The 26,467-nt window shown below is 34.7% G+C and overlaps 1 protein-coding gene across 7 annotated transcripts in view; it reads left to right on the forward strand.

Moving 5' to 3' along the window:
- Positions 1-26,467, forward strand: part of GMI1 (gamma-irradiation and mitomycin c induced 1) — a 393,394-nt gene that overhangs the window by 124,544 nt on the left and 242,383 nt on the right. For 6 of the 7 annotated variants that reach the window (XM_089797668.1, XM_089797669.1, XM_089797671.1 and 3 more), the window contains exons 18-19: positions 17,728-17,803; positions 17,904-18,086. In XM_089797668.1, coding sequence (XP_089653794.1) covers positions 17,728-17,803; positions 17,904-18,086 — 259 coding nt within the window. The remainder of the gene's footprint in view (positions 1-17,727; positions 17,804-17,903; positions 18,087-26,467) is intronic. The other variant, XM_089797670.1, reaches the window with a different exon arrangement.

Below are 26,467 nucleotides of genomic sequence, written 5' to 3' on the forward strand. Positions count from 1 at the left end.
CTTCTAGACACTTGGTGGCCTATATATGGAGATGGCTGGGCATTGTTATCCCTAGCCTCAAAATTCGTGGTTTTGGTGGTTCAACACCAACCTAGTGTGCAACTGTAAACATTGCTTATATATTTCACTTGTGTTCCAAATCTATTAATTGACTTCATTTGGAGATTGATCATTATTAGCTTGGCGCTTGTGCAACGCTTGTATAATCTGCAGTGCTATTAATTATTGAATGTGTAACTCTTTGAGTTCTGGGCTATGTAGTCATTCCGTCTTTCATAATTGCTGTGATATCGTCGGTTACCTTTTTAATCGTTGTCTCGTCTTTATCCAAGATGAAGACTTAATTTCCTGTATTGTCAATCATAGATTCACAATATTAGTCACTATGTAATGTATACAAACTACAATAACCATGGAGGTTGATTCTAAATTCTATTTAATCTAGAAAAAAGGGGGGGGATGACATAAGCAATAATTGCTTATTGAGAAAAAATAGCACAACATCACACATGGCACCACAAATTGAGTTCACTCTTATTTTTCCTCCAAATTTTCTCTCTAATTTTAAAGTTTATTATCAATAACATAATTCAAAGATTCTATTTATGATGGTTGCTAAAAAAAGCAGCAAAATATAATGACCATGGGGCAATTAGCTCCACAATTTCCTCCTAAAAAGCTTGAGTGACGACTGCTAGCCAAAATAAGCTTAGTCGTCGCATGGGGCCTTGCCCTTAGTTGTGGCACCTGAACTGCTAGAATTTGATACATCACAGTAATGGTTTGTTGAGCACAACAATTGCAAGACTTGTAATAGCGTCATGCTATGATTCGTTATGCAATTATTCCCAATGCAAACCTAACTAATTGTTTTGCAAGTGGAGGATTTTTCACATGATCTAGGGGATAGGTGGAAGCCACTACCATTGCCTGCAATTACACTTGCATGTGACTGTAACATATTTTGAGCATAATAATTCTAATTAGCAAGTTGTCTCTTCCATATATCACTATTGATCGATCACAAGCCAAGGATGTGGGATTATTGATAATTGTGGCGTGTGAAATCTGCCAGAACATGTAATCCTTTCAATACACCATTTGAAAAAATATATAGGTCATCAAATCTACAAAATTGGAGGATTAAGTTTTATAGAAAGATATCTTGGCTTGTCTATGGTTCCTGTGTGAGATAAAAAGGATAGATAATATTGTATGTACTCTATTTCAATCTCATATCTTCTCTTCATTTGGTTGTGTTCACATTATAACACACCATGAGTTTGTCAGATTCTTCAGAAATTCCAAGCTTCCTTTGCTTAAGCTTTGGTTGCATGTGCCCTGCTGAATGCTTGCACAATTTTCATGTAGCCCCTATTAGAACGTTCACGCCCATGGGCTTTCAATGTCTTAGCCCCTTCGTACCAATTGATTGCATCGTGTTTTGTGCATGTGCTGGAAGATAGCTGCTTGCATAAAGCATACCTATTTGGGGTGTTCTACATGTCTCTCTCTGCCTTGCATTGATTATAGTTTTAATTTGTATTAAAAACTACATTTCCAATCAGAACTAATGCTTGCAAGCTAGGAGCTGCTCATTTTTTTTTTCATTCTTTTTGAAGGTGGATATAGATTTATGTCATGTTGCCATTAAGCCCTAGCTAATGGAAGGTGGGTTCTACATAACCCCGTTTTGTGTTATCACATCACCTTTCAGGGGATGCCCAGGGAGGCTCGTCAACACTTGAGAAATGAAATACGGGGATATGCAGTGGGGAGCTAACCTGAGCTATAGATGAAGGGCACGACACAACCAATTTTGTTTGAGAAGCAGCTTAATAAATGAATATATGAATGCCATGGAATGGGTGTGTTATATGGATGAGTCAGGGGGATTGAGTTTGTGTTGCAACTTAGTGCTATGAAGAAATCATCCTGAATAGATTGGTGCCACAAGTTGTGCTGCTCAGTTATGCCCTAAGAATTTATTAACTACCAATTGATGGTGTTCTTACATAGATTTTCTGTGGTTTCAAGGTGTATGCATACTATTTCTACATAGATTTTCTTTCAAGTGTGAATAAGCACAGGGTGATTTCGTAATAGGAAGGAATATTTTGTGCTTCCTTGAATGGTTATCGGCAGGGGAATATTTTATTCCTCCCTCCATTTTCTTGTTCATCAATCTTTTTCTGGAAATTGGGGCCATGTTGATAGATTTCGAACTACATTTGAGATTGATTTTAAGAAATTTGTGATGGAACAAAAGCATAAGAATTGCTTAAAATTTACCTCGGAGAGACCAATTCATTAAACGAGTTGAAGTTAGAGAAAAAGCATAAGACAAAGTTTTCAAGACTTGTTCAACATGTTATTTATTCCATGATTGGAGCACAATAATTGTCAACCCAAAATTTTCTAGTACAAATGCCATGAATTGTGGAAAAAAGAATAAAGCATATATGTGAGCCTATCATGATAGAGGATTAACCTTAATGGTTGGTGACCGCTTCTGTAGCAGAACCAACAACGAAGGGGAAGGAAAGGAGAAAACTTCTAGAGTCTTCCTTGTTGATGGAAGAAGTAACATTAATTGCAAATAGATAATATATATTTGCGCCAAAGTTTGGACAATTTTTTTTTATAAGTTGTGGTTGAAAAAATAATTTTCACCCTTGCTATTTTTTAATAGAGCCAATAAGATGTTAGATCAATAGCACTTTTCATTTTTAATAAATATGTGAAAAGTTTAAACTTCATCATAAATTGAAATCTTCAAAAAATACTATATCTTATTGGCTAAGCAATTATGCTTATTAGGCCCGAATGTAATGTGATGTAAATATGCTTTTTTAATGTGATTTAAATCTGATTTTTTTATGCGATTTTTTAAAACTTTTTAAAGTGATTTTTATCCAGCTGTTGCAGAAGGGTCAATCTCAATAGGAATAGATTGTGGACTTTACAACTGACTCTATGAGAAAAATGTGGCAGAGAGACTTTTTCCTACTCCATTAGTTTTCTTATCGGGGATTTTGCCATGGACTTCTGTCGAGGAATAGTAAAGATTTTGATTATGAGTTCAAATCTACAGAGTGATTCCGAATTGGAATTGATTGTATTCTTATTAGGCAAAGCATTTGCGATTCAAGGCTGTTGTAATTGCGCTAATATTCATATTTGGTATGGAGGCAATGATTACATAATATGAGCATAAGTTTTCAACATAAATTGAGTTAGTTACACAAAAATGTAACCTTTGCCTATTCATGTACATTTAGAGCCACCTATTGTACAACCATGGTGAAACATAAGATATATTTTGACATATTACTTGAACAAAAAATCAGGACAATTTTAATTTCATAGCAATAGCAGTAGAAATGACTATCATCATTTCATGGTGTTGATGGAGAGCAGCGACAAGGCAACCAAGTTCTGTCCTTTGGCTGCGCTTTTATTTTTGCCGCTCATATTAATTTCATGTTATGTGCTGTAAATGCATAATGGAAATGAAAATGAAGGAACTTACTAGATCATGGAATGTAAATATCCCCAAAATCAGAAATCTTTGGCGATCCCCAGACATGTGAATTTGTCAAAAATGAAATTAAAAAGATGAAATAGGTTGAGAGGTAAGGGAAACTTCAAAAAATTTAGATTTTATTTTCTCCCCCATTTCTCATTTTAGTGGAATTGGAATTGATGTTCCAATTCTACCTACTAAGATGGAAGATTGAAATCCAAGATTTGGGGGTAAATGGGAATACAAAACTGAAATACCAATTCCAATTTGGTCCATCCAAACTGCAAATTAGAAATTGTAGGAATTAGGTAATGCCAATTCTTGTTGAAGTTTGCAACCAAACTGATTGGCATCTTTTGATGTTCGCTTTAAATACCTGTTCTTTAATAATGACAGTGAGGTGGATCTGGAACTAGTTAATTCAAGACATAGAGAGGGTCTACTAAAGGATATGCCCAAGCTCAGAAACCTTGAGCTATTGTGGAAATGACAACTATTGTTTCAGATGTTGTTCATCTAAGATTTGTTTTGTAGGTGTTGGGAGAGAGACTCAATCACTACGTCGTTGATTTTATTCACCAGTGCATTGAAGAAATCATCACTTTTCCAACTGCTTTGATCATATCGACACGGGTGCTCAAGGATGTGACCCTCAAGAATGGGCTTCGATCCTGTTAGTAAATAGATTTTTCCTTCAAAAAAAATTGCAAAATATGGCTCTAAACGCCCAAGTGGTTTAGAGCATGGTTTCCATGCTAAGTCTATACTCCCTAATCACCCACTCTCTCAATCATGGTGATCGAGTGCTGTCGAGATCATGAACTATGCGACCCTTGATATTATTGTGATTATGGCACACCATTTGCGATCGTGTTCTCATCTTTCATCTACTCTCCTTTTCTGATCAAGAATGTGCTCCGAAACTGGGACTTGATTGAACATTTTATATGCAATCTCCTCGTATGTTCATGCATGTTTGTAGCTGAGCATGTTAGAGGCAATATCAAGAGGTGTTGATATAGGTTGAGTCATGCAGGAGTAGTTTTGAGTGAATGTGTGTTCGAAGAGATAGGTGGCCTCATGATTCCGCCACCACAAGTGACATAACTTGATGATGCATAATTGGGTTTAATGTATTATATCAAACAGTTGGTGAACATCCCCATGTGTCAAGTTTGAGTGCAAGGCAACTCCTCATAGCACAAGATTTGGAGTTGCAAAGACATGATCTGATGTGCAAAGAATACTTACTTGAGCCATAGGTGACTCCCGATGTCATTATAACAAATAGTTTACACAATGAAAGATAATTCCGAACTGTGCCACATTTTTTGTTCATGGTTGTCGAACATTTGTGTCAAGATGACATTTAGTAAAGTAATTTGATTTTAATCCTTCTACGTGCCTCAATCACATGCACATCTACCATTTTTTGGTGTCACGCACTGTGATCCTCTTCATAATGATGCCTTTGATGTTTCTAACCAATGGTTTCAAACTTGGCTATGGGTTTGTGAATTTAAAGTGTAATACCTATTAATTCATGCTGATTCATCGGGTCTACCTGTCATCTGATTATTATAATTTTGTTCTACCTCTTCATAGCCTAAATATATGTTCGGTTTGACATGAAATAACATGATCTTCATGTGGCAAGCTTGTAAAGTCTCTTCTGAAAGGGCTCGAGCATGAGCTATGTGTCTGCATTGTTGGACTTTAAGACTCAATCTCACAAATTGAGATGAACCTGTTGTGTCTATACAAACTCGATTGAGATTTGTGAACTATAATGGTACAGGGCTTTAAAATCCTTAGCTTAGCTCAACACTTGACTTAGGCTTCCGAGTTCAGTTATCATAGGCCCTTTCTATGTCTGTTCATCAAGGTTAAAGTACCTTCTTTAACCTACATGTTGAGGGACGCGACTATCCTCCCTACAAATTGCATCATTAACTAAATTTCAAAAAAATGAAAACACAATGAAATTTTCAGCATTTGATCTTAATGATCTGTATATTTTGTGATTGAAAACAGCAAAAATTTTGAGAAAATTTTGTTGTGCTTTTGTGAATCTGAAAAAGAATCATGTTTGACTTCTTTTTGTCTTTGCTGCATTTTGTCTGGAGATTAGCTAGCGCCTATGTTGAGCTAACTTGTGAAATTTGACCCATTGAACTGCACTTCTGAATTTCATTTCTCAAACTTCGAACCACGCATCCTAAACCTCAGAACCTGGTGAGCTTACACTGTAAAATCTGCATTTTGAATCTGGGAATCTGTATCTCAGGTTTGCACCATTACTTTTGCATTTGGAACATTTGATCTTTGAACTTTGGATTTTTTATTAGGAGATCTTGAATTTGAAGGCTTTAATTTGAACTTTGAATGAAGCATATTCAAATCTTGAAATTTGATTATGAGATCATGGATTCGAGTCCACCACCTTGATTTGTGTATTTGAATGTGAATTGATCACTCTTGTTCTTGAACTTGAATGTGAACTTTGGATCTGCACCTTCAAATCAACGAATCTATATTTTGAACTTTGAACTTTTGAACTTTGAGGTTCAAATTCATGTTGAGCTCAACCCTAGAACATTGCTTCTTTGCAGATCGAACTTTACAAAGGCATCACTAGTAACAAAAACCAATGAGAAACTTAAGCAATTTAAGAATCTTTTCTTGCCAGGCCAATTTTCCAAGTTTCATACTCGGATGCTAAAAACATGCTTATAAATCCAATGTTATAAAGAAGAAGAGGATTAGTGATGAAGGTACGGCTATGATACCACTTGATGTCGGTATGCTCTGATACCATTGACGAAGGTCCACACCACCCTTACCAACTCACAACCAAGAATGCAACAATATGAAGACAATTTTATTATACTTGAAAATCCAATACCAATTACATTAACATTTCTGCAAGATCTCTCAAGATCCAATCCAGACTCAAGCTAGCCCAGATCCATACTTTGGTAGAAACCTCCAAGATCTCAACTTGTGCTCGCAAGCCACCAAGCAACCTCCTTGTTTCTAAATCGTAGTCACTAGCTCTTCTCCAACCTTATCCAAGATCCAAGTGTAAACTACCTCACATTCGGCGCTCTGTCTACACTCACAACTCCATCACAATCCTGCTGTAAACTGCCTCACATTCAGCGCTTTGTCCACAAACTCAGGAAAACTCACTCTTCACTTTCTCCTTCCTTTCACACCCTGAAGCCTTCCAAGCTTTCCAAGCTTCTACATCTCGAGCTTCTCCTTCTCAAGCTTCTCCTTGAGCTTTCACCTTCTTCTCGAGCTTCTACTCCTCAAGCTTCTCCTTGAGCTTCCACTCCTCAAGCTTCTCCTTGAGCTTCTACTCCTCAAGCTTCCCCTTGAGCTTCCACTTCTCAAGCTACTCCTTGAGCTTGATTAGAAATGCTCATATGCCTTGCTTAAATAGGCACTTACCACCCAATGCATGACTTATCCACAACCTTCTAGAAGTCCTCCACAACCATCTACAATATCCACAACTTTCTACAATATTCATAACTTTCTAGAATTCTTCCCACACACCTCGATAAATGGAATGACAACCATTTATTTTTTTATTTTTTCTATTATGCCACCTATGCACCTCGAAAATAGAAATTCTCTTTTTCTTTCTTTTTTTCCTTTTTCCCCTTTTTAATTTTTTTATTATTTCTCCTCTAATTTTCGTCACTTTCTCTCTCCTCAATTTTTTTTTTTCAAATATATATATATATATATTTTTCCCAATAATTTTCCCATGCAAGATGCTCCTGCATCAATTAGGATGATGCCGAGAAGGAGAACCAAGCTTACAAGGCTGTTGTAAATCTCAATGAGTTGCATGTAGCTTATGAAGAATTATTATTAGAGGCAAAGGAGCGGGTAGTGAATATTAGCTAAAAGTTGGTCAAAAACATCACATCACATCTTGTTGAAGTGTTTAAAAAGATAGGTGGTACTGTTACTACTAATGATGATGAGGTAAATGAGGAGGTTGTGAAAGTATTAGACGGAGCCTCAAAGAAATAGACTGAAGAAATTGACTTGTGTGGTTGGGCACCTATGCCTTTACCGAAGGGTTTTTGCAAGATCACTGCACTTATTCCATTAAAACTTGCCAATAATAAACTTGAGCAATGTGAAGTTGAAATATTGGGCAATGACATTATCCTGCTAGGGTTTTTACTGAGGTCAAAAAATCTGAAACGAAAATCATGAAAAGTTTTTTATATTCTTGAATATTGACTTTTGTTACATCATTGAAAATAGTGGATACTTTTTAGCATTGATCTATAGATATTTCTTTATAATAGATTGATTTTTATTGATCTCAATTGGTTGTAGGGTGCCACAAGAAACAATGAGATGAGGTGAGATTATGAACATGAGGATGCTTCTTTGATTTAATCATAATCTTTAGAAAATAATTTTTCAACCTTGAAGGGAGGTTACATGAGAAAGGGAGATGTCTTTGTAGGCTTGTTTGGTAGTGTAATTGCTTTCTATTTGGTCAATTTGAAATCAGCTACCTTATTGTGATGTGCAAAGCTACCTTTGTTGAGAGGGAGTCTTTGTTTAGAGAAAACCTTAGCCATTCTTATACATTTTGTTAATGAATTGTTTTCTATGAGAGAAGTTAGAGGTGAAATGCCTTGTTAATGAGTTCTTAGTGAGAGAATTTCGAGGTGAAATCCCTTGTTCCACCCTCTACGAATAGGTATGGTGAATTCGCCCTCTACAAGTCGGCATGGTAAAAATTCATTGTTCTTTGGGAGAAGTTTGAGGTGAAAGTCCTCGTTCCACCTTTTGTGAGTACACATGGTCGACCACCCTTTGCGAGTAGACATGGTCGAAATGCATTGTTCTTTGGGAGAAGTCTAAGGTGAAAGCCCTTCTTGCACCCTTTGTTAGTAGGTATGGTGGACCACCCTTTGTTAGTAGGCATGGTGGAAGTCAAATGTGTGACTTCATGACTTGGATTTTATGCTCTTATGGTGAATAATGTTACAGTGAGATAACAATATTTTAATGAGAATATATGTGATGAGGATTTATTCTTTTGTTGCAGCTGTGTGTGTCTACTATAGTAAAGATCTCTCTCTTGTTAAGAGGGAGTGTTGAAGATTGTAGCTACAATAGAGATCTTTATCTTTGATTTTGCTACATATTGAAATTGAGATATTTCCTATGTATTGTGCTTACAATTGGAGAAGATATTTATTCAAGAGAATAGTATATGAAGAGACACGTGTCATGCATCATGCGAAGAACCATGCATTTAGAAATATGAAGAGACTTGTTTTTAGAAATTGAAGAGACCTTTAGTTGTGATATGAAGTCTCTCAATTCTTTATATACAATAATAGTATCAAGTGAAAAGCATTGTACAACATTTTGATATGAATTAAAGAGATATTGTGCTGGTGTGGTTGGGTTTTTCCATTCAAGTGGAATGGTTTGCCCAAGATATTGGCCTTGTGTCTTTTTGTGCCAATTTTGTTCTTTTCATATTGTTGTTTATTTTAATTTATGGGCTAAACATTAACAACTATGTCCAAGTCCTCTAGGACAAAAAGCATCTTTTTCCACTCCCATCCTAGCATGTACTAGCGCTCAAGGCGTGGACAATGAAAACACTATCTGATTATTGTTTGCCAATTAAATTTATTAAGTTATTGCTTAATAAAACAACTTAAAATGAGTTACCCTAGTGGTCACTTTAGGCACTTGGCCCCCATTGCAAGCCACTTCCCCTCTATACATCTAGATAAACTACCTTAAGCTCATAACTCAAAATAAATCTAATAAAGATATGATGATCGAATTCGGTTTCACAAAGATGTCTTGAACACATCGTGGTTCCCAAACTATACATAAAAAATGCACTCCCAAATTTTCACATGAAAACAAACAGGTTGGGTAAAATTGATAAAAAATATTCCCATATCATAAATGCAAAAGAAACATATAAATGCCAACAAGAATATTTCTCGAGCCTTTGGTTCACATTTCCTTAGAGCAATTAAATTTCCCATACAAACCACCAAATAATGCAATAAATACATCAATGTACAAATCATAATATAATTCTCAGATACATAAAACAATCAATTTGTTTTCCAAAGTCCAAATTGGACTTTATTTATGTTCATACAATGTTTCATGTTTAAAAACCTATTTTGACAAATAATTATTAATTAAAATTACATGTCAAATACTAATTTTTAAAAGATAAAATAGAAATATTGATTCCAAAAATCTAAATAGCATTCCTATTTATATCAATTTTCCAATTATAACATATGTGAAATATTTTACTAGATACATTATCTTCATAATGTTCATTTAAGAATTTCTGAAACCAAAAATCAATGAATATTACATTTCATATTCAATATTTATTAGTTATTTAAAACAATTTAAAAATAAAAATCCATTTAATAATATTAAATACTTTTAATATCTATTAAATATAAATTAAATTTGAAAGTTTATTTATGAACATTATTTAAAAGTTAACTAAGTTCAATATAATTTTAATTTAAAATTGTATTATTAATTTTTTTATTTTTAAGTAATATTTATTTTATTTTCTTAAATGATTTTATAAAGAAAATGTGGAGTTGGGTATCGACCCTAGTCCATTTTGCCTTGGCAGCATTACCTATAACAATAGTTTGTCATACAATAGGTGCAAGCTGTGGTGGACTGTGGTACCTGATGTAGTGGTAGCTACCATGATTGTGTGAGCAATGTTGGGGGTGGGGGTGAAATAACCCCAACAGGTTATAACTCCAGGCCTAAAGATTTGAAATGTGAATGCTGGAAGATAAACACTACACTAGCTAGGCACGTATGCTGGTTCTGATGAATTCAGAACATAAATTAATGACTGGCCTGCAAATGTAGCCTCCAGTATTGATGCAGGTGATTGAGTAAACTGTACGTCCTCTTAATAAGCTGATGTATGACTGTAGTTACTCCGATCTGCCAATAAATGATGATTCCTACCACTTGAAGGAAGTGTCCGACTGAGTTTGTTGAGGGTCGGAGGGTCTGTGAAAAATGGAGCCGATATGTATCCTTAAATATATTTCCATCTCAAAGAAGCAATATTCAGAACTTGAGTGTTATATGAATGCTTTCCTTCCTGGTCGTCTGCAAGCCTGCGGTTAGTTGTGCTGAGGCTGTCCCAAAAACTACCCAGTGATCGTGGCTGAGTTGAAGTTGCTCCCTAGTAAATCACCCAATACAGATCGCTCCTCACCCGACCCGCCAAATTCTGTTGGGACGCCACTGCTGTGTCATGGGTTATATCCTCCCGTGCGCCCTAGACCCGTCAATTGTCGCCACCTCAGATTGAGGCTTAATCGATCATAAGCATACTCATTCGGTTGTGAATTTTTCCGCCTTCGATTTTGACCTATATGTGATTTGAAGCAGCTGAAATATGCTTCTGCTGTCCTCAAGATTGGTCCACGCGAGTTCGTTTGTAAGAAGAATCGAGGCCACTTTGATCTTTAATTTCCCCTTAATTCCTGTGATCTGTCTTTATCGAAATTGCAGTCTCATCTTCAGAAAAATATTGACACCCATGAATACTCCAGCAACCAAACTAAAGGTGCCCTACTATTATGAATTAGTATAAGGGTTTTCTCCGTAAACCCGATTTCCCCGCCTCGATAATTTCCTTCACTGTCAACAGTCCCACTGAACTGAGTCTTGCTTGTCGTTTCTATAATCCAATTTTAAATGCTGCAGACCTTGCTCGGATAAAATGCTGAACTCCAACCCTTTGCGAATAGCTTAAATCTTCAAAAATCAATTCTTGGAATGATCCTCCAAAATTTGGTCTTAGGCCACAGATTTTGCCCTGATGAAATGACTGTAATGTCACCTCTAATCTGCAATAATTTAGGTGATATTTCACACCCTCAAAATTGTGAACCAATTGAGAGTTTTCGTTCTCAATGGCCAGTTGTGTCAATTGCAGAAACCCTAGGCTCCACAATGCACATGTGATTGAATCACAATTTGATATCAAGAGAGAAATAAACAACTAGATGATTAGAATGAAGCCCTGGGGTGCCTATTTATTCTTTTCTCTCCATTTTCTCCAGAAGCTTCTAGAACATTATTTTATTTTATCTATTAAGTGACTTTATAAAATATTTTTATAATCCAAGTCCCTTTATTAAATTAATTAAATATAAAGTTACCTTTTAATATTTATTTATTTGATAACTTTATAAATAATTAACTTAATATCACTTATTTATTTAATTAAAATAATTAATTAGTCGTCCTTATAAAATATTCATTATTTTGGACACCCAAATTAATTACATTAATTAAATCGAACCGCCTCCAAAAAATGGGGACATGACAGGGGGCTGCCCGACCACTCTTCAATATTTTTTATTTTGTTTTAAATAATTTTCCTTTTTTTTCTTGAGAAAAATGAATTTAGCCACACTATTATACACACACACACACACACACACATATATATACATACTTTTTTTTAGTCAGAACTCAATTGAGCACAAGCTAAGTTGGATTTTCATATCTTTCTATTTGTTTTCTTGTAGAATTTTTTCAAGGGAAGCCTAGGGTTTTGATAGTTTTAAATATAACATAGTTTTCTGAGTTTTGAACACAAGGGCTTCCAGTTCTGAGTCTTTTGCTAGGATTTTCTACCCTACAAAGCAAATATTTCTTTTCCCTAATTTCTCAAAGTAATGAAAATGATAAAATCTGAAAAAATTCCCTTGATTCTGAAATTTCATCAACAAGACCAATTCACAATTTCAATATTGAATTTATGTACGACTTGGTAGACATGAGGATTACAATATGTTCAAAAGGAAAGATTTGCAAAGTTTTCCAAACTCAACCTCAAGTTCACTAGTTGAATAAGTAGCAACAAAGGCTAAAACACAAATTTTGAAATACTGCTAACCTTTGAAGCTACTCTTTAAATTCAAGGCTAGACCATCAAATTTGTAAACCTTGTGCCAAAAATGACCACAAATAACTCTAATAACTCTAATTAAGCCCCTGAAACATTGCCAGGGGCTTAACCACCCAACCTCGGACCATAACATATCCCCACACAATCTCTAACGAGAAAGGCCCTCTCTACCCGGATTAGACAGGGACCACCTTGTCATCAGGCTGAACAACTTGGTATCCAACCATACCCCTCGACTTGGCAGCAGGAGATTACATTAAACAGAATCATGCATGAGGTATTAAATACTTCATATTAAAATGATAAATATTGTATGCCATATCTGATTCTAATTTTTTGATATTGCAGATTTGTTTCTCTCACCTCTCGTCCCTTTTCCTTGACTTTACAGCCAGGTGAGTCTCAGGTGTTCGGAATCCCAAAGAAAACAACTCTATCAATTATTCAGGAAGATTACATACCTCCAAGATTTCACAATCTGTGATTATGTGAATATGTTCTTTAAAGATTTTAGAATTTGATTGTTTAATTCTAATATCCATTGGCATAATGATTATGGATCAAAACCATGTTTTTCTTGGCTTTCACTTGTCATGCACAGGGCTTTATTAGAGATGTTCAATTTGTAAATTCAAACAAGATATCGAACTAGATATCATCATGATGAATACTGAAACTTGCTGCTATGAACAATCAATAAAAAAGACAAGGAATATTCAAGCAAACTTATAACTTATTCATTTTAGGGAAAGAAGTCTCCGAGTCTATCAGGCTGCTATGGAAAAATGATTTAAAACTTTGGTATATCACAATTTGAAAAGATTAACACATGACCTAGTAAGAATTTGAAGTTGTTTGAAAACTTGCAAATTGATTTGAAATCAGCTACCTTCCAGTTGCTTGAAGACGTTACCATAATGCATATGATCTTTTATTCACAGGCAGTAATACTTGTACGACAGGGTGTATACAACGAGTTGCTTGAACAATGAGGAGTTCGGGTGTGAATATAGTATCTGTCTACTACACTCGGCTTCAAATAACACTCACGAATTTCCAGCAAAAAGTCCGATCGGTATGAAATCGTGAGAAGAAGAATGTAGATTCATATCAGCAGAGGAAGTCGGCTCATGAAATATAAGTACGGGTATTATAATTAGGCAGAATTGAATATTGAAAGACGTAGCCCAAGTAGAGTAGTTGGTTGTTTGGAAAAGGATCCCTGGCTTCTTCTCATGGCTTCCATAGACTGTATTGTAGGTACCGACAAGAGATAAAATGAGGAGCAGTTGGGTATGGAGCAAGGAAGTTTGAAACACAAAATAGGAAGAAGTCGGGAGAAAAGAATAAGTATCTTCGTCCGCCTCCCTCGCGACTTCCATTTAAAGAGCCAAACTGTGTCTTCTTGGCTCCCATCGGTTATCAAGAAAGCCATTCGAATACATCCTAAATTCGAATTTAGAAAGGAGAGAAATAAAGAGGGAAAATAATATAAAAAAGGTTGGAAGAGAAGTTGGAAAGATTATAAGACAATTCGAATTGCCAAATATTAAATTGATTTATCATGCCAAGTGTTAATCGATTAAAAGAAAGAATATTAAAATGGAAAGAATAGAATTGGAAGATTATAGTTCGAATATTATAATAATTCGAATGTTATTATAATTCAAATATTATTATGATCTTATATTCATATATGTACATGCAAACATCACCTAATATTAAATTATTAAAATATAATGGTGCCAAATCATTTTTATATCTATATGCACGTCTATAGACATATAATATGACGAAAGATTATTTAACTTCTTTTGAGGTACGTTTTATAATTCAGTTATTTTGATTAAATTATTTATTTAAATAGCACATGCAGGTCCCACAGATGTATCCTATTTTTGAGTTGCTAGGTCCTCAACCCATCTGCCCAGTGATGGTGATGCTCCTATCCCTAATTCTTTTCTGACAATGCTTCCACCCCTTCGATATATTTCTTCGTAATTAAATCCTATTATCATAACAAGTTATAAATAATCATAACGGCTAACCGCCCATTCAATTTTATGAATTCATTATAAATAATTATAATGACCAACCATCTTGTTATTTCACAGGATTATAACCAATTTAACTATTAACTTACTTCATGTGAACCTCAACGGCTATATTTTAAATTAGGTCAAAAATTGGGATGTAACATATACCAACATCAACACCACATCAACTTACACGCCACTCATAGACAAGGAATTTTTGAATAAAAATTGCAAATAATCATGTTGACGAGAAGGGTTCATGAATTCATTGTCACCTTGATGAATTGTTCACAAATTCATGTCACCTTGACGAATTTAGATGGGTAGCAAATCAAATGCTTGTCTACTATTTCAGATGAAATGATGGCTGAAGTTGGGATTTGGACCTGAACGTTATCTCCCTTTTCTTACCATTGGGGTATTGCGATAGAGCACACTCATCTTATCAATTTAGGGAAATTGATGTCTCGTACCTATAATCCTGCATAAGGGACCATCATGTACACACACACATGTATATTTGTAGATCCCAAAGTAGGTTACTACAATTCTGTCCCTTAACCATATTAGACACATTAAACAGAAATGTAAAATATACATGCTATCCATACACATGCAAGTATGGGGTCAGTAACCAATAAATCCACAGATATGTATAACATCATAGGATATAGATCATTTGTAATGTCCCCATCATAAAATAAATGTATTTAATTAAACTTTGTAACGGGCCGATTGATTTAATTTATCTTGGACCCATTTTTATTTTTGTTTTTGTAGTTTGTGTCACCGTCGGCTATCTTTGTACACCCTCAAAAAGTTCCGACGGGTATTTAAGCACGACTTGTAGGTAGTAGTAGTTATGCTTTTGGATTATATTTCTCTGTACTGCGGATTCCTATTGGAATTCAAGATTGTTCGCCATTTCGGAAGTGAAAGATCTTCCCTATTTGGCTTGTGCGGTTTTGGTGGGATTCAACCCTCACCCTATTCCGTCTTCTATCTAGCAAATTTGGAGTGCTTTCATTATTTGCAAATACTTTTCAACTGGTGAATGTTCTTTCATACTTGTACGGGCATTATTTGGTGTTCGAAATCTACATTGTTGTTTGCCATTGATTTAATAATATTAGTTAGTAGTTTATGGTGTACGTCTCTCTCTCCATCCTCCACTTGCAAATCATTGTTACACAACCTACCCGTATGGACCAGAACTCAGTTCAATTGCCCTCCATCTAACTATACGACATTCTCCTTACAGATGACAGTGTTGCCCAATATACAACGTATGACTTCACATTTTTATTTTGCCATATTGTACAGACCCCCTTACAGTCCTACCGTACAACCTTTAGTTCCCACCGTATGACCATTTGTCTTAGCGTACGGCCAGTCACCATACGGATATCATACTGTACAACCATTAGTTCCAAGCGTACGGCTAGACACCGTACGAGTACCATTGCTTCCAATCACCATACACCACATTTTCTAGACTCACCGTATGGACATTGTTTCATACTGTATGGTTGCTCTCAGCCCCGCCCAGTTTGCTCGCCTTCCTTGCACATTGCCAATTCGATTGTAAATTCAAGTGATTAGTGTCCAAGCCTTTGTGAGCGAGAATTGGAACATTACATCATCATCATTGAAATAACCATACTCATCAACTGAAATCACATAATGTCTCAAACTAACCAATGTCTCATGATATATATAAATCAAATCATAATGTAATGTTATACATCCATATCCTCAAGTACCACCAAAATAACCAACACAAATGTTAAAGTTGTACTAAAAGAGTTGGACAATATGAACTGAAAAGAAAGCTACTATTTGGCACTACAATACACACACATGTTTGTGTAGGTATATATGTGCAAATGTATGTGTCACATTTTATCATATAATGTGTGAAAACTTAGACAAACACATCATACTAATACAAAAAATGGTCTATGCATTAAGCATGGTGAAAATTGCCTATTTTAGACTTGTGGATGGAGATTTCTGACATGTGAAGGGTAATTGGTCCCGGCATTCTGAGAGTGTTGGGGCCTGGAGGCCTAATGATCTAATTGCCGCCCTTGGGACACTGCACAATCTGCTGATGACTGTTTACTTTCCAAAGCTGCTGCATCAGGTCCGAATGGTTCTAATAAGTTGCTTTTTATGGTTACTCATTTAATATCACTGATTGTTGCTTAATCCCTTTCAAGTATCAATGAATGATTTACTTTCTTCCAAGAGCTTTGTAAGCAGCATATTGCATGAGAAATTGAATCAAATAATGATATCATAAATTTGTTTCAGCAAATAACTATATTTCTGATGTCAAATGATATCATTGTGACACAGTGCTATTCCATCATATTTTATGTCGCATGTTGTTAAATTGTTGAAGTTCTTTATGGTGCATGGAATCTGAGATAAATTAATCATCAAAGCCGTTCACACTGTTTTTAAAGACTTGCAAACAATTTCCAAAAACAAATCAGGTTATATGTTACAAATTTACAAATATTGCTTTTTAAAGATCATTTAGTCTTGGGCCTTTTGTCTTTCCTATACATTTAAAAGAGGATGAATACAATTCCTGCATATTGATTTTGGGAATGAATATGGAAGTAGGGCTTTGAAATATTCTTAGGTGGATACATTGGGTTCTTCTCTCTTCCAGATTTGCAATGTTGTTGACGGATTTAATTCCCTTGTAAGTAGTCTATTTAGAATGGAAATTATTCTATTCATTGCTTCGGCCCCTAGAAATTCAGGCTCATTGGTGAAATACATCGAGGATCTAACCATATGTACTGTACCACATGAATGCCTTGGCGTATTGTCTTAATTTATTGTTAAGTTTCTTCTGAAGATTTAATGTGTGTTTGTGGCACCTGATACTTCTATTTAGGGTGAAGCTCTGGTGAATTAAGGCATTGAAACTCTGAATGAATGTTTACATTGATTTAAAATGGATTGGCTCACTTATTTAAGGCTTACCTTGTAGATCTTTATTGCAGACTCTTTAAAGCAGCCATTGGATTTTTGAAGCATGTCATTCAGCTCAACTATTATATAAATCTGTAAAGTTAAATGGTTGGAAAAGTAATTGTCTCTACATATAATCTGAGAATTTCTGAAGTGCTGTTTGTTTGGTTATCTTGCAGACTGATCTTGCTCACAAGCATCAATTCACTCTTGCATTAAAAAGTTTAGGGCGGAAACCTGATGCTAGCTTTCCAAGTAAGTATCTAGTTTAGGGAATTATTTTCACTGAATTGCTTTAATCTTGTTAATTATACTGGTAGTTCTGAAGATTAAAATTGATGTGGTCGTTTTTCAGCAGTGCACGTGGATATAGAGAGAGATGGTAAGCCACTCTCACTAAATCATCTGGATAAGGAATATCAAGAGTGGCTAAAGGCAATGCATGAGAGTTTTGATGAAGAGGTGGAGTGTTGTGACGAACAGGCAGTGTTGATTTTAAATCCTAGCAATGGGAGGGATCTTGGAATTTCACATAATGGTAATGTGAATTAAGGCTGATTGTTGGTCATCTATTTTGGTGTGTGCATTGATATCACAAACCTTACCTTGAATTAGTGCTTTCTTTTATATAAAAAAATTTACATAGTTAAAAATTGAAATAGAAGGTTCATTAAAGGATGTTCAGGGTGCTATCTAGCTTCTTGGGTTGACATTAATGGTTGTTGGCTTCTGTCCTTTCGAAGCAGATTCTTATGAAATCGGTCTTATAGTTGAAAATGCAGTCCCTTTTATGGACTGTGATTATGGAATTTCTCGATGTGATCTTTGCTCCTCAAATATTACAATAATATTTGTAACTTAAATATTTCATGTCAAGCATGATGCTTTTTCATTTTTCTTTCCCAGATGATTCACATAAATAGGGTCTATGATCCATAAACATGGTTAAAATGACATGTATGGAATCTTTGGAATGGATCTTTCTATTTCCTTGACATCTCTTATTTGCTGTTTTCTGTCAAACTTATGTTAGATGAAGAAATTAAACTTAATGTCGCGATATCAGCTGGAAAGTTTTCTGCTTAGGGCTTGTGATAATATTACAACAGTGTTCTGTTAGTCTTCCCTCATAGATGATAAACACCCTTACATGGCTGATTTTCTGTAAGGATTGGGAAAAATTGAACTTTGTTTTGTCTTCTTAAGAAGTTGGAAGTGAATTGAATCAATTGATAGATGAGACTAGCCAGATGATTCCACCTTTTTCTGAATGTCCTTACCCATTTTTGACAACCTTTAGTTTCACTTTGTATACATTCTTACCTCACATATAATTTTCAACATCACATCGTAGTTCGGCAATAAGGATAGAGAAAACAAGCTAATTGGCTTTGTTGGATTTTGGAAGTGGATTGAAGAGACTGGTGCTTAATTACAATATAACTGATTTTAATCGTGTGCAGAAGGCACTGATGCAATTTTCACATTTTGTGTTTCTTAGAGTTGCCTTTCTTTTTTTGTTTCATATGGTGTTGTTTTATCACTTCAAATTGATTATTAATAAATGCATTTCATAATGCTTTGGTTTGTTCAAGGGACAGCTAAATTGTGGAGTATTCGTACACAAGTACTTTCTCATTTAACATGAAAATGCTATTGGTATATTTTCATTCATTCATAGTTGTTGTATCCACCTAGGAATGCATTTGGTCCTCCACAATTTAGGAGATTGATATGTCATCTTTGGTTTTGTTGCAAATGATTATGAAAGCATTTTTTATTACCCCACACCAATGAGTGGGGAGTAGAGAGTGTATTTGGGTTGGTATCCTTTGTGTCTGTCTTTTGGTTGAATTCAATTATGAAATCACTAATGAAATTGCTAGAAGTTATTCTATGCTTGTGATACTTCTTGATATGGAGTATTCCTTTCCTAGTGCAGCTTTCCTAATCTTTGTAATGACCCCAAATAAGGCCTTAATTTTTTCTAAAGTACTTAATTTAGGGATTGAGTCTTAGGGATTGAAATATTTTAATAAAAGGGAATGTTAATTTCCTATAATTATTATATTTCATTATGCATCTACTTCTTTATAGAAACAATACATACTTAAGCTTTAATACCTTAGTCCTCTCGTAATTACTAATCCTAATGTGGATGGTAGAATTACTATGCTCAGGTAAAAATAGTTTCCAAGAGGCTCCCTCATGAACTAGAAACACTTTCCTCTCAGTTCTGTTAGTGACTGAATAAAGAATTAGTTAAGTATATATTACTATCACACATGGTTGTCATGCCTTTGAATATGAGGTTATAGATTTGCAATGGAAAATAATATAATATACATTATTAAGCATCCATGAGAATTTATAAATAGCTTAATATATTGGAAGTTAACATAGTTAAGCTGGGTTCCCTAGTTCTCTCCTAAACTCAACCCTAAGGAAAGTGTGGATTTACTTGTCACATGGCGCTTGACACCAATCCATTCTCTTGATTTACTCCATCTCTTCCTACGCAACACCAACTCTCAACTCCTATCTCTCCATACACAACACTATCAACCTTTTGGGCTATCGCAAGAAATTACAAATAGGTTATGAATATATTAGTGACTCATAATATACACACACACACACACACACACACACACACACATCCTATTAAAATTCTTGCTCGGTGGATACACAATCAGTCGGTCAATATTGATGCTCGGTCAACACTAACTTTACTTAACACTTATTGAGGCTCAGTTGACACTAGCATCACTCGACATGTGCATCAAAATTATTTTAATCTTCTACTCTGTTACTCGGTGTGTATATATATATATATATATATATATATATTATATGAGTTACTAATATATTCAGAACCTATTTGTAATTTCTTGCAATAGCCCCAAAGATTGATAGTGTAGTGTAAGGAGAGATAGGAGTTGAGAGTTGGTGTTGCGGAGGAAGAGATGGAGTAAATCAAGAGAATGAATTGGTGTCAAGCACCATGTGACAAGTAAATCCACACTTTCCTTAGGGTTGAGTTTATGAGAGAACTAGAGAAACAAGCTTAACTATGATAACTTCCGATATATTAAGCTATTTATAAATTGTCATGGATGCTTAATAATGTATATTATCCATTGAAAATCTATAACCTCATATTCAAATGCATGACAACCATGTGCGATAGTAATATAGACTTAACTAATTCTTTATTCAGTCACTAACACAACTAAGAGGAGAGTGTTTTTAGTTCATGAGGGAGCTTCTTGGAGACTATTTTTACCTGAGCATAGTAATTCTACCATCCGCATTAGGGTTAGTAATTACGAGAGGATTAATGACATTGATTATATATATACAAACTAAAATTATATTATGGATCAATATTAGTTTTATATTGATTGATTAATATTATAGACAAATTAGATTAAGGAACTATTTTAATTAGTAATATTGGTTCAATGATTTTAACTAATAATATAATAGTATGTTATCTATAATATATATATGTATGTTTTAATGATGTTCTAGTTAAATTGTTGACTAACCAACGCACTATTAATATTAATTATTGTTACGCATAAAAAAATTAAATACTTAATTATTGATTAACAACAATTGAATAGGATATTTGTATATCAATTATGGTTCATGATGATCTACTCTGCACGGGCTTCCTTGCATGACCTTTCACTCTTAGCTTGACCAATATCGACATAGTGTTGTCCTCAATTTTCTCATGAATTCATAGGTATAACCTTTTTGTTTTAACGTATTGTTAAAAGCGTGATTAGTGCAATTCGTTATCCTTGAATTGTACTCTGTAACTTTATCTGTGTGTTTCTTTTGAAGATTTCCATCAATTTTAATCCCCAATGTTTTTGTGAGAAAGAGTTTTTCTTCTCTAATTGTAAATGCTTGATTTTTGGTAAACTTTCATGTCTTTTCTTCATTTTTATTTTTGTTGAAAGTAGTTTTGAGTCATATTTTTGCCTTCTGATAATAGCCCTTGCAATCTCACTCATTTCGAGCTAACGTAGGCCTCAAATGGAGTTGTCTAGCTCAAGTTATGAAGGAAAAGATGAGGTTTTTTAAGGTGACAAGACGACGTGATTAGAAAATCCAAAAGTGAGCTTTTTATTGGAAATTGCATGAAATAAAATAATTTTAAATATTGAAAGTGGATTTTGACATTCATTTAAAAAGTTTAGCTCATTCTAAGTTAGATTTAACTATACTGTTTAATGTTTTATGAAAATTTAGTCTTTTTAAGTCTATTTTTGTGATACTTTATTAAAAATTATAGCTTTTTATTAAATATAATTACACGAGCCTTCTAAGAAGCATAAAGATGGGTTTTTTATCACTCAAAGTATATATCCACATACAAAAGATGTATTAAAACACCATTGCCAATAAATACTAGTCCTAAATGTATATAAGTGGACTTTTTTAACGCAATAACATGTTAGTTTATCATTTAAGTGCTTATAAGTGGGGAATTCGACCCTAAAAGCACATGTTATTGCATTTTTAAAGTTTATTAATGGGTGGGGAATTTGAACCCAAAAGCATATGCATTATAAAAAGCATGTGTTATTCTTTCCCAAAAACACGTGATTACTTCTTCAATAAGAGGTTTTTGAAATGTTAATGCATATGTTGGGCTTTTTGGTCTCCAAAATGATTGTAGTTGTGATAGAGATCTTTATCTCTAGAAATATGGGCTTTATTACCATTATGGTTACCTTCAGGTGAACAAGACATTAATGATAATAATTAAGATAATATGAAAATAGAGAGTGTCTTATCAGATGCATTGAGGCATGCATATAACAAATACACTGAGTCATGTTTCCGGAAATGGAAGAGATCTTCGGTTGTACTGTAAAGAGTCTCTCTATTTGTTATATATATCGCATCAAGCGAAAAACATTGTACACTTGAACATTTTCTTGATAACTAAAGGTGATTTTTGATTGTTTGGCAAGGTTTTTCCCTTCAAGTGGAAGGGTTTTACTTGTGTAGTCTTGTGTTCCTTTTATGGATTTTTCTTTCTCCTCTTAAGAGTTGTTTATCTTGATTTTTGGGCTTTACTTAACATGGTATCAAAGCCCGATATGAAGGGGCAATCATAAAATGGTGTTTTTGTTGCTGAGGGAATCAAGCATATTGGGTGGCACCTTCTCATTTAAATCAAAATATGGAGGAAGTTTGCATCTTTCATGATGGAAGAATGTGTTAAAACAACATTTTGTTATTCATTAGTAGCACACATTGAGGGAGAGATGATCGAGTATTATGCGACTCAGTGTAGAGCACCTCCTTGCCATCACTACGGATTGCCTAGCCCAGGCACATGCAATGCTTTTTCTCAACAATTCAAGTTTAGTGAATAGGGAAGCAGTTGGAGTTTTTTCTTACTCTAGCCCCATGTCACTACAAGTAAGTCAGTTCTTTTCCACAACTAAGTCAATTCCTTTCGTACTTCAGGGATATTTCAACCATTTATAGGCTATATTATTTTTTTGTTTTGACCCCATCTTTATTTAGTAAGGCTCTTTCTTATCATCATTGATGAATGCCCTATATTGTTGCAATGACGTATTGTGATCTATGGATACAATATTGAATTCACGCTAGTCCTTGGTTGGCATTTGATGGAAGTTGTAATGTCCCTTTCTCTGACTTTATATGATATTTCAAGCCTCAAATCAGATCTTTAAAATCAAACAACCAATATTTCAAAGATCCACCAATTTCTCAATAAACCCCAAATCGGGTATGCGAGAAATAGTGCCAAAAGCTTCACAGCTTAACCTATTATTAATAAATCTGAAAGTGGACATTTTTACAGAAATTTGAGCAGCATAACAGCCTATAAAATGACATTTCCAGATCTGTATAACATGCACACAATAGCTCCCAAACGGAGGACAAAAACAATACTCATCGAGCTCCCGAAAATAGCACAAAATAGCTCGGAATCACCACAAAAATTTCATAATCTATCACAGAAGTATAATCATATCCAAATACATATATTCAGCTCTATTTTAACATTTAAAAGTCTGATATAAAGCAGCGACCCAAACTGATATGAAATACTCAACCGGAAACACCAAACTCTTACAAAAAATACACCTGAAAACCCATAAATTTGCACTGTTCAGCACAAAGGCAAACTCTGCATGAGCATGCACATGGAATGGCTTCAAACTCCCTTCCTTAGCCTTCCTGGAAACCTGCAAACTCCCGTTCTTGGGTCTCCTCCACAGGTTTAGCATCCTCTGAGGAACAACAAAGCAATGCGCAAAAATCAAGTTCTGGAATGAGCCCAGAATGCCTCCAAACCCCTTAAAAGAGGGCATAACCCTAACTCACGTCCAAGAGGGGTTAATAAAACATATTTTACTAATAATTTTCATTTATTAGTCCATTAGCTTCCAAAGATTATCCCCTTTTTCCGAAACTTCACCTTTTTGGGCATGCCTGCCTTAGCAAAGATTATTATTTTTAATTATTTGAAAAGGGGACATGACAGAAGTCTTGAAATTGTGTTGATTAACAATCATCTTCAATCATTTTGGAGTCAATTATAAATTGTGGAGTTTCAATCCATGTGTTTGGTGCGTCTTGCTTGCCAAGTTTGCAACAACACATGAATTTGTCAGAGGGATTCCAGTTGACAATATTAAAGTAATGCTCTTGTTTTTACTAGTAAAGGTGAGTGCTTTGAAATGTTTACAACAAAAGAAATAAATAATTTGTGTGATGATTCTATCCTTTATCTCTCATTGCCATGTTTTTTTCTCTCTGGTACCGTGCATGTGCCGTTGTCGATGGTGGTAGTATTATATTTGGAAATTATGATTTTTGCATCCTATTTTTTACCTCTCGCTATCTAGAGGAGTTGTATGTGTTTGCGTGACAGTATTGCTTACTTGTCTATTATAGTTCATTTTTATTAATGTCTCTTTATTGTAGGACACAATGAGATAATGAGAGGTTATGTATGAGGATTTTACTTAGTGAGATTTAGAGGTTGATTTGATTTCCAAAGGGTGATATTCAGCCTCAAAGGAAGTCCTTATGGAATCCCTGTCATTCTCAGATATGTTGTTAATATTATTGATATTGTAGAATTTGAGACTCTTGTTGGAAACAAGTCTTGGATGTGATTTTCCTTGTTGATTATGAGTTCTTATTCGTGTGAAATTAATAATAGTTGTAAGGACAACTTTGGAAACTCTTTGAATGATTCTGTAATGGGAGTTGGATGTCATTTAGAGAGAGTCCATGAAAACATTACGTTGGGAGAGTCTGTGATGTAATCTAGCTGTGAGCCTTATAGGCTTGTCATGTTGAGAGATTCCATGACAACATCATGTTCAGAGTGTCCGTGATATAAGAACCTTGCAGGCTTGTCATGTTAAGAGATTCCATGACAACATCACGTTGAGAGTTTGTGATGAAAGATGGTTGTGATTCTTGCAAGTTTTTCATATTGAGTGATTCCATGAATTATGTTTCTATGAGAGACTATGTGATTGGAATTTATCATTAACTTTTTTCTTTTTTGGTTGCAACTATGTGTGACTGTTTTGCTAAAGATCTCTCTTGCTAAGAGGGAGTGTTGAAGATTGTAGCTGTGATAGAAATCTTTATCTCTAGAAATATGGGCATTATTACCAGTGTTACAAGCCTTGGAATCATCTTGGACTTGACAAGTACAACTCAAGCTTGGACTCGGAGTCGGTGACCGGACTCGGCAAGGACTTGACACATTAAAAAATCCGTAAATTCAAAGATATTTAAGGATTTTAAGTTTTTTTCATGCATCATTTAGCCAATTAACATCAAATACACAACAATTTAGATAAATAGAAGCTACTTTGCACACATACACAACTTGTCATAGATCACATGAAGTAGAAATGCGAATTTTTGAATTTTTTTTTGTTAAAGTTAAACTAAATATCTACAATATTCATGGAATCAAAAGTTCAAAACATATATCAAAAGAAAGGTTGATAGTAGCCTATATCTCAGTCCTACAAATGTGCGTAAGATAGGTCATGGAAGTTTATTGAGCCATCCTCTCTCTTTGTGTATGAGGTTGGACCTTAGTGACATGCTCATCATGATCATCCTTCTCATCCTCATAATCTTGCTCATCATCAGAGTTGAATGCATCACTCTCGGCCTCAAGGTCCTAAACCAGGTCTCCTTGTGCCCTAGTTTCCATTGCCGTTGCCACTGCCTTAGCTTTGAGCATTTCTAGGACACATTTTCTTTCCAAAAATGCATTGCTTTGAGCATTTCTTTTCATCAAATCATCAACTACTTGGGTCAAGGTAGGTTCTAAATCGTTTCTTTTCATTCTTAGCTTGCATACAACTCTTTCATGTTACATATTATGCTTTGGACACCATTCTCAATATGCTTTGCACATTGTACATTGATTGGTGAACCTGGTTGCTAAAATGGTACAATTTTCATCTCTAATTTCCTACACTCAGTAAACTACAAATTTTGACTCAAATTTGGCAATAGATCGTTTACTAAAAATTTTGACTCAAATTTGACAAAAGATTGAGTCAAGATTTGAAGCCTATTTAACTCTCCATCTTGCAATCATTTAAATCTAGGAAATCTCTTTTGATTCATTTTCAGATTGTTTTTTTGCAAGAGGTTAAAATACTTCTTCCTTTGCTTCTTAAGGAAAAAAGGTATGATTCTTCGTCAAGTTCATAGAGTTTTGTTGTCTTTTTTATGCAAGTCTTCTCATTTCATTTTTCAGATTTGCACATTGTATATGATGTGCTCCTATATTTTGTGTAAATTTTATAAGTTGCATTTGCAGGCACTTCATCTTGCTTATACATACAGTCGGGATTACAAACATAAAAAGTG

Source organism: Cupressus sempervirens, chromosome 8 (assembly GCF_028749045.1).
Source record: "Cupressus sempervirens isolate cs-2001-9-10 chromosome 8, ASM2874904v1, whole genome shotgun sequence".
In the NCBI taxonomy this organism is placed as follows: domain Eukaryota; kingdom Viridiplantae; phylum Streptophyta; class Pinopsida; order Cupressales; family Cupressaceae; genus Cupressus; species Cupressus sempervirens.